Raw genomic sequence first — 10,706 nt, 5'->3', positions numbered from 1 at the left:
TGCAATACTGATGTGTTAAGGAATTGGTATGCCCCAGCTTCTGAATGGTAGATTACAACTTCTTTTTTCCTTCCTGCAATGCAACTGTTCAAATAAACATTAAAAACATTTTATGAGCCTGTCGTCTTATATCCCACAACTCTTGTCAGACTCTGATTTTTTTTAAACGGAAATTATTTCAGATCAAACACTATAAAGAAGAATTTCTTACCCTGCTATTGGATCTACTGCTACTGCTTTAGGATTATGAAGTTCCAGGTCAATCAGGGTGACACACACAGACCCGTTGTAATTACACACAAAGATCCGGTCACTGACATGGTCCACAAAATAGAGATTTCTGGTGAGCCAGTCAATCGCCATTTGTTGCACATCTGAAAAACACACACACAAAATCACTGAATCACAGGTGCAAATCTAGTATCATAAGCCAAAGAGTACATAATTCTGCCCAAACCACCACAGAGGATATTTCAAAAATACAGGTAATTTTATGATTTAAAAAAAAAAAAAATTGCAAGGATAATTTCTTGCTATGCCGAAGTAAGTAAGTAGTTATTCTGTAAAATAATGACTACCGCTTGATACCTTTCTTCTTGCTATCTAAGGACTGAGGATGACCTAGATAAAAGGACAAGGAGTTTCTAAATCCTAAAGAATAGGTATTTACAATAAAATATTTCTCCTAGTTTTTGCATTTGTCCAAATAGTTCATTTAACCCAATGGGCATAAGTGGTTCAGTGACACAGCTAAATGCTTTAGCAGTAAGAGGAATAAATACTTTTTGTGAACTAAGGTAAACCCTTATTTTCAGATCCTCTTCTATTTAAAAAAAAAAAAAAAGGAGAGGTAGAAAAGGAGAGCTGTAAATCCCTTTATTTACAAAAAGTATCCAATACTTGGAAATAAAGCAAAAGGAGGAATGATATGTTCTTTTGATGGCATATGTAGGCAATGTAAAACAGGATTGCTCAAAGATTGATTAATTCTCTAGAAGAGCACTGTTGAATACTACTTTCTGCAATATTGGAAATATTCTATTATCTATGCTGTACAAGAAAATAATGACTGTGTCTAGTGAGCATTTAAAATGTGGCTAGTGTGACTGAAAAACCGAACCTTTATTGAATTTCACTTTAATTGATTCAAATTTAAATTTTAAAAAAAGGAGGAAGCTAGTGACTTGGATGGTGCAACTCTAGAAGAATGTATCTGTTGTTTTTTTTTTTAACATCTTTATTGGAGCATAATTGCTTTACAATGTTGTGTTAGTTTCTGCTGTACAACAAACTGAATCAGCTATATGTATACATACATCCCCATATCCCCTCCCTCTTGCGTCTCCCTCCCACCCTCCCTATCCCACCTCTCTAGGTGGTCACAAAGCACCAAGTTGATCTCCCCGTGTGATGCAGCTGCTCCCACTAGCTATCTATTTTACTTTTGGTAGTGTATATACTTCAATTGTTACTCTCTCACTTCGTCCTAGCTTACCCTTCCCCCTCCCCGTGTCCTCAAGTCCATTCTCTACATCTGCGTCTTTATTCCTGTCCTGCGCCTAGGTTCATCAGAACCTTTTTTTTTTAGATTCCATATATATGTGTTAGCATACGGTATTTGTTTTTCTTTCTCTGACTTACTTCACTCTGTGTGACAGACTCTAGGTCCATCCACCTCACTACAAGTAACTCAATATGTGCCACATCTTCTTTATCCATTCATCTGTTGACGGACACTTAGGTTACTTCCATGTCCTGGCTATTGTAAACAGTGCTGCAATGAACATTGTGGTACATGACTTTTTGAATTATGGTTTTCTCAGGGTATATGCCCAGTAGTGGGATTGCTGGGTCATATGATAGTTCTATTTTTAGTTTTTTAAGGAAAAACTGTTCTCCATAGTGGCTGTATCAATTTACATTCCCACCAGCAGTGCAAGAGGGTTCCCTTTTCTCCACACCCCCTCCAGCATTTATTGTTTACAGATTTTGTGATGATGGCCATTCTGACTGGTGTGAGGTGATACTTCACTGTAGTTTTGATTTGCATTTCTCTAATGATTAGTGATGTTGAGCATCCTTTCGTGTGCTTGTTGGCAATCTGTATATCTTCTTCAGAGGAATGTCTATTTAGGGCTTCTGCCCGTTTCTGGATTGGGTTTTTTGTTTTTGTGATATTGAGCTGCATGAGCTGCTTGTATATTTTGGAGATTAAACCTTTGTCAGTTGCTTCATTTGTAAATATTTTCTCCCATTCAGAGGGTTGTCTTTTCACCTTCTTATGGTTTCCTTTGCTGTGCAAAAGCTTTTAAGTTTCATTAGGTCCCATTTGTTTATTTTTGTTTTTATTTTCATTTCTCTAGGAGGTGGGTCAAAAAGTATCTTGCTGTCATTTATGTCACAGAGTGTTCTGCCTATGTTTTCCTCTAAGAGGTTTATAGTGTCTGGCCTTACATTTAGGTCTTTAATCCATTTTGAGTTTATTTTTGTGTATGGTGTTAGGGAGTGTTCGAATTTCATTCTTTCACATGTAGCTTTCTAGTTTTCCCAGCACCACCACTTATTGAAGAGGCTGTCTTTTCTCTATTGTATATTCTTGCCTCCTTTATCAAAGATAAGGTGACCATACGTGTGTGGGTTTATCTCTGGGCTTTCTATCCTGTTCCATTGATCTATATTTCTGTTTTTGTCCAGTACCATACTGTCTTGATTACTGTAGCTTTGTAGTACAGTCTGAAGTCAGCGAGCCTGATTCCTCCAGCTCCATTTTTCTTTCTCAAGATTGCTTTGGCTATTCGGGGTCTTTTGTGTGTCCATACAAATTGTGAAATTTTTTGTTCTAGTTCTGTGAAAAATGCCATTAGTAGTTTGATAGGGAATGCACTGAATCTGTAGATTGCTTTGGGTAGTATAGTCATTTTCACAATGTTGATTCTTCCAATCCAAGAACATGGTATATCTCTCCATCTGTTGGTATCATCTTTAATTTCTTTCATCAGTGTCTTATAGTTTTCTGCATACAGGTCTTTTGTCTCCCTAGGTAGGTTTATTCCTAGGTATTCTATTCTTTTTGTTCCAGTGGTAAATGGGAGTGTTTCCTTAATTTCTCTTTCAGATTTTTCATCATTAGTGTATAGGAATGCAAGAGATTTCTGTGCATTAATTTTGTATCCTGCTACTTTACCAAATTCATTGATTAGCTCTAGTAGTTTTCTGGTAGCATCTTTAGGATTCTCCATGAATAGTATCATGTCATCTGCAAACAGTGACAGTTTTACTTCTTCTTTGCCAATTTGTTCCTTTTATTTCTTTTTCTCCTCTGATTGCTGTGGCCAAAACTTCCAAAACTATGTTGAATAATAGTGGTGAGAGTGGGCAACCTTGTCTTGTTCCTGATCTTAGTGGAAATGGTTTCAGTTTTTCACCATTGAGAATGATGTTGGCTGTGGGTTTGTCATATATGGCCTTTATTATTTTGAGGTAAGTTCCCTCTTTGCCTACTTTCTGGAGAGTTTTTATCATAAACGGGTGTCAAATTTTGTCGAAAGCTCTTTCTGCATCTATTGAGATGATCGTATGGTTTTTATCCTTCAATTTGTTAATATGGTGTATCACATTGATTGATTTGCCTACACTGAAGAATCCTTGCATTCCTGGGATAAACCCCACTTGATCATGGTGTATGATCCTTTTAATGTGCTGTTGGATTCTCTTTGCTAGTATTTTGTTGAGGATTTTTGCCTTTATGTTCATCAGTGATATTGGCCTGTAGTTTTCTTTTTTTGTGACATCTTTGTCTGGGTTTGGTATCAGGGTGATGGCGGCCTTGTAGAATGAGTTTGGGAATGTTCCTCCCTCTGCTATATTTTTGAAGAGTTTGAGAAGGATAGGTGTTAGCTCTTTGTACATGTTTTTGACTTGAGTATTTTCTATTTGATCAGAACTACACTGTGAAATTTCATGCTAACCTGTTGATATTTATCTAGTAGAAAGGATAACCCCAAAAATTCTAGTCTCTTAGCCTGTGAGGCACTGACCATTTTTATACCTAACTACAGATCTCATTTAAACATTCCTTTTCTTTAAGATGTCTAGAAGCATTCAATTCCACTAATGCTCTTAGATCATCAGTATTGGGCTGGTTCCCCCAGTAATGCCATACATACATTTCTGGTCCATATTCATTCCTGAATTTTATGACAGCCATATATTTATCTATTGAAAATTATATTTTGCTACCTCCTTGTGTGAACTTAATATGGATCTATGATTCATTGGCTAAGTAGAGTTTCTTTCTGTAATCTGAACCTAAACGCTCTTCTTACCCTATGCTTCAAAAGACTCTTAGTAACATGTTGCTACATGAATGATATTCTTTCAATAAAAAACTAACACAGATGCATATGCCATCATTATATTCATAATGGTATATATATATTGTCAAAGCAAGGTAGAGAAAGCAGCAATTTTGTGGGAATTTCTATCAGTCCCTACAAGGGCAAGCAAAAAGTAGATATTGCAGTTCACTGGATACAGATTGTCAGTCTATCAACTACAGTTTCATTTCTGAATTACACAGTCTTTATGGAAACATAAGCATTTAAATGTTTCACAAAGTACATGAATCAGTTCAGCAGCCAGGAGTTTTAAATTTCTGAACTATTTTTTCTGTCTCCAGAAATGTGGAAATGTATACTTAGCTTTGTTTTTTATTCCCTTTGCATTATTATAGCAGCTAGAGAACAGAACCCACTGTTTCAAATGCCATTTCAGATACCTAGGGTTCAGATAAATTATGTGCCAAAGTCCATTCAATGACCCATCTCTCATGCTAGGCATGCAGTTGGTTTAGTCTATGCAATTGTAAATTCAGACAAAAGAGCCGTTTGACAGCATTCACAACTTCTTTCAACTCTGTATGGCTGCAGAAAGATGCTCTGCTACTGAAACAATAGGTATTGTTAACAACATCCTAGTTTGAAGCAGCAAGGTCTCACTAAAGAACCTAATAATTAGCCAAACCGTAACTGTGGGAATCGGCATTGTTTCCTTTTCCTATATCTGAAGTTTCTATCTGCTTTTATTTATTTATTATTATTTATTTATTTATGACTGTGTTGAGTCTTCGTTTCTGTGCGAGGGCTTTCTCTAGTTGTGGCAAGTGGGGACCACTCTTCATCGCGGTGCGCGGGCCTCTCACTATCGCGGCCTCTCTTGTTGTGGAGCACAGGCTCCAGACGCGCAGGCTCAGTAATTGTGGCTCACGGGCCCAGTTGCTCCGTGGCATGTGGGATCTTCCCAGACCAGGGCTCGAACCCGTGTCCCCTGCATTGGCAGGCAGATTCTCAACCACTGCGCCACCAGGGAAGCCCTATCTGCTTTTAATGTGATGTTTATTAAGATTAGAGAATTAAAGCAATTAAACAAAGAGTTCTAGTAAGCAAGCCAATAGATAGATACATAGATAGATAGATAGATAGATAGATGGTAGATAGATAGATGACTTGAACATTTTAGGAGATTTTTACGACATTACAAAATTGTCTCTAAAATTTTAGTAAGACCCTTATTACTTTACTGTTACTAGAAAAAAATTACATATGTTCCCGTTATTATGTTTCTCTGGTTGCCTTGTATTCATTCTTCAAACAAAAGTGCCCAGGATTTTGCCCTCACTGTTCTTTACAAATAGCTGCTTTATGGTCATTCAGAATTTCTTACTTGCCAAAAGCAAAGTTTGCTTTTCTGTTCGTATCTACATCTGAAAGTATTGACCACTTTCTTCTGAATCATAAAATAATCTAGGGGCTTCCCTGGTGGCGCAGTGGTTGAGAATCTGCCTGCCAATGCAGGGGACACGGGTTCGAGCCCTGGTCTGGGAAGATCCCACATGCCGCAGAGCAGCTGGGTCCGTGAGCCACAACTACTGGGCCTGCGCGTCTGGAGCCTGTGCTCCGCAACAAGAAAGGCCACGACAGTGAGAGGCCCGCGCACTGCGATGAAGAGTGGCCCCCGCTTGCCGCAACTAGAGAAAGCTGTCACACAGAAACGAAGACCCAACACAGCCAAAAATAAATAAATTAAATAAAATAATGTAAATATCAATATCAATAAACTTTTAAATTACAGTGAAAAAATATTGAAAGTATTTTGAAACTTGTTAAAGTATTATATAAATATAAGTAACTTTATCTTTTTAAAACCCAATATATGTTAGGTGTAAAAACTTAAAGTTGTACCCAGTGGAAATTAATTTAAAAATTCAAGGGAAAAGTTTTTAAAAAGAAGATACTTATGATAATCTATAATTGGATAAAAAAAGTTACATCAGCTTTTTCATCACATCATAAGGTAAGGAATTAATTAACAGAATTGGTGAATGCAGAACTTAAATATTTTTGATTCACTACAATGCAATATATGCTCAGTGTTATGGACTAAATTGTTTTCCCCCCAAATTCATATGTTAAAGTCCTAACCCCCAGCACCTCAAAATGTGACTATATTTGGAAATAAAATCTTTAAAGAGATTATTATATTAAAATGAGGCCATTAGGGTGGGCTCTAAACCAAACTTACTGATGTCCTTATAAAAAGAGATTAGGACATACAGAGACAACACTGGGGCTACCTGCACACAGAGGAAAGGCCATCAGCAAGCCAAGGAGGTCTCAGAAAGTCCAAACCTGCAGCACCTTGATCTTGGACTTCCAGCCTTCAGAACTATGAGAAAACAGATTTCTGTTTTTTGAGCCACCCAGTCTGTGGTGTTTTGTTACGGCAGCTCTAGCAAATAATACTACTCAAGTATTATTTCAAGTATTATTCAGTAGAGTAGTTTATGCCAGAAAATAATTGAGAACAAAGTCAAAATCTTGCTAAGAAAAAATATAAAAGGAATGTCTGCATGTGTGTTTAATGCCATACTGGACCATCGTCTAATAGGCCTTTTCAAAGACTGTTTAGTTCTCTAGGGAATATACCTTTGTTTAATTTACAATTTAATGTTGATTAGGTCCCAGTCTCTATGAATTTAAATATAAATGTGTAGATTGATACATTAAAAATAATTTTTGTCCAATAGAGATGCAAATGATTTCCATCAGGTAGTAAATATAACCCCAGTTTTACTGTCCAGTATGATGTTAACTAGTTTTATATCTAATTTTATAATCGTAATTCAGAATTTTTTCTTTCACTGATTGTAAATACTTCAGTCTTTTCTGTACTTCTTTGAACCAGATTTACCATCCTGCTGGTTCTCTTATTAATGAGCTAAATAATTCCTTAATATACGTTCATTAAATATTTGTACAAGTCATGTTTTTAACTTTTTGAAAATTATATGTTGACAAAGTTGAGTACTTGATTTTTCTTTAATTATTTGCTATATTTAACTAGCCAGAAATAGCAAATATAAACGTCCACAAGATTAGAAAGATAACATAAATAGGTAAAACCTGTTAAGAGGGATTATGACAAATCTAGATGATGACTTAAATGTATACATCTCCCTGAAAAAGAAGACTCAATTTCAGCTGATTGTTTTGATACAGAAATGCTGTATTGTTTCAAAGAAGTGCAAAATAAGAATTTCTGAACTTCATTTGAAGTCTGCCAAATTTTAAATATGATAAACTGATGTTTTTTCAATTATAAAATATTTTGTGTTTCAAACAAAACCTGTCTGCGGCTAAACTGGATCGAAGGCCTCTAGTGTGATTATACCAAAGTAAAGCAGTGTATATCATTTAGTTCAGCCTAACTCCCTACTTAGAGTATGTTCTACTTCATAAAAGCCTCTGTTTTTGTATTAAATAAATATAATATCCAGTTTACAAAGTGGCCAGGGGATTAAATCAGACAACACACATTAAGAATCCAGTACAATGACATGCAGTAGGTATTCCACAAATATTAGTTGCTTCCCAGAGGGAACTAAAAGACTGCACTTCAGTTTATGTCTCTGTGACAGCTTATAATACGTACACACTAGAGAATAGCACAGTACTAGCAATAAATAAGCTAATTGATAATAAGTTAGTAGTTTTGATAATCTAAAAAATGTGTCCACAAACATTTTGATACTCCCCCTTGCAAAAGGTAGAGCTTAATTCTCCTCCACTTGAATGTGGGCTTTTCTTTGTGACTGGTTTGTACTAAATAGAATGTGGTACAAACTTAGAGAACAAACTTATGGTTACCAGGGGGGAGGGGTCAGGGGGAGGGATAGTTAGGGAGTTTGGGATTGACATGTACACACTGCTATATTTAAAATGGATAGCCAACAAGGACCTACTGTATAGCACAGGGAACTCTGTTCAATATTATGTAACAATCTAAATGGGAAAAGAACTTGAAAAAGAATAGATACATGTATATGTATAACTGCATCACTTTGCTGTACACCTGAAACTAACAGAACATTGTTAATCACCTATACTCAAATATAAAATAAAAAGTTAAAAAAATAAATAAATAGAATGTGGTAGAAATGACACAGTGTGGTTTCCAAGACTAAGTCATAAAAGGTATTATAACTTCCATTTTGCTCTCTCTCTCTTTGGATCACTCACTCTGGTGGAAGCCAGCTGCTATGCTATGATGATATACAAGCAACCTTGTGCCAAGACCCATGTAGGAAAGGAGAGAAGTCTACTGCCAATAATCACAAGAATGAGCTTGGAAGCCAGTCTTCCAGTCCCAGTGAAGCCACTGGATGCCTGCAGTCCTGGCCAACATCTTCATTACAACCTCATGAGAAACCCTATGACAACCACCTAGCTTAGCATCCCCTGTATTTCTGACTCACAGAAAGTGTAAGATAATAGATGTTTGCTGTTTTTAAGCCACTAAGTTTTGGGATACTTTGCTATGCAGAAATAGAAAACTAATATAGTAGTCAAATCCCTATAATTTTTAAAATTAGATTTTGTTGACTTCCCATCACTTGGATGTTATTTTTAGACCTATATCTAAACTAGACTGTCTATACCAATAACAGTTTTGGTTCGTTTAAATTACCTGTAATTCAGCTTAATGCTAAATCATGAAGGATATTCCATAAATGCTCATAAATGAAGCCAGGGAAATTTAAAAATAACTTGTCTTGAAATTTTCTGCTCTACTTATACAAAATATGGTTCTGTGATGAAACAACTATATTTGGGCATGATCAAGATGATCCCTCACACAGTCCTCTCCTCAAGAAGGGTAGAATTAGACAGTGTTAGCATCATGAAGAAAATAAGACAGGATAATGACTTCAGTGACTGATCACAGAGGGCATTCTGAGGAGAGGATATTTGAACTGAGCTCAGTGTGACAAGAAGTTGTTAGGCATGTGGAGATTTGGGGGCAGAGCCTACCAAGGAGGAATGAGCTTGGCATATTCTAAAAATGAGTAGAAGTAGGAGGAGCTATATCATAGCTAAAATATGGATGAACAAGAAAAGATGACTCAGCAAAGATTGGCAGAAGTATGTAAACTACAGTAAGCAGACAGACTTCATAATAATTTCCTGTAAAACCAGGGGATTATTTTGTTTTAAATGTGATTTTTAAATTTTTATCATACAGTAAATGCACATGATTTAAAAAGTAACACCACAGCAAGGCTTACAGTGAAAAACAGCAGTGTCCACTTCACCTCTCTGTACTGTCTTTCAGTTGCTAGAGCTACTTCAATTGTATTTATTTCCCTAATTCTATATGGCATGTCTCTACTATAATTTTAAGGTTTTAAAAGTTTGTATATAATCTATTAACTTTCTATTACACATGATTAGGAGTTAATTCTTTATAGCCCTACACACACACACACACACACACACGCATATGCACATTCACACTTTCTCTCCCCTGATCTTCCCACAACCTTAATTTTCAGTTAAATTAATACTCAATGTTTATATAATTATGACAATACACATTTTTGTTGTCAAATGAAAAAAGTAATATAATATGATTATACTTCCTTCTCGAACAACTTTTGTGTTTTTTTTTTTTAACATTCCCAAGTTTCTTCTCTTTGCTGTAATTAATTATTGCATAATTCAAAAAAAAGAAAAACACTTCTGGGAACGTAAATTGGTGCAGCCACTATAGAGAACAGCATGGAGGTTCCTCAAAAACTAAAAAATAGAGTAATCATATAATACAGCAATCTCATTCCTGGGCATATATCTGGAAATGATGAAAACTCTACTTAGAAAAGACACATGCACCCCAATGTTCATAGCAGCAATATTTACAATAGCCAAGACATGGAAACAACCTATATGTCCATCGACAGATGACTGGATAAAGTAGATGTGGTACATATATACAGTGGAATATTACTTAGCTGTTAGAAAAGAATGAAATAATGCAATTTGCAGCTACATGGATGGACCTAGAGATTATCATACTAAGCAAAGTAAGTCAGAAAGAGAAACACAAATACCGTATTATATCACTTATATGTGGAATCTAAAAAAAAAAAAGATACAAATGAACTTATTTATAAAACAGAAACAGACTCACAGACAGAAAACAAATTTATGATTACCAAAGGGGAAAGGGAGAGGGGGAAAGGATAAATGAGGAGCTTGGGATTAACAGAAACACACTACTACATAAAAAATAGATAAACAACAAGAACCTCCTGTATAGCACAGGGAACAATATTCAGTACCTTGTGATAACCTATAATGGAAAAGAACCTG

The 10,706-nt window shown here is 35.8% G+C and overlaps 1 protein-coding gene across 1 annotated transcript in view; it reads right to left on the bottom strand.

The window, feature by feature from the left end:
• LRP1B (LDL receptor related protein 1B) overlaps positions 1-10,706 on the bottom strand; it is a 1,905,856-nt gene that overhangs the window by 966,726 nt on the left and 928,424 nt on the right. The window contains exon 8 of the mRNA XM_082395829.1: positions 212-374. Within this exon, the coding sequence (XP_082251955.1) occupies positions 212-374 (163 nt within the window). The remainder of the gene's footprint in view (positions 1-211; positions 375-10,706) is intronic.

The sequence above is a fragment of the Balaenoptera borealis genome (genome assembly GCF_965194805.1).
Source record: "Balaenoptera borealis genome assembly, chromosome: 6".
Classification (NCBI taxonomy): Eukaryota; Metazoa; Chordata; class Mammalia; order Artiodactyla; family Balaenopteridae; genus Balaenoptera; species Balaenoptera borealis.
This window is presented reverse-complemented; position numbering and strand designations above follow the sequence as displayed.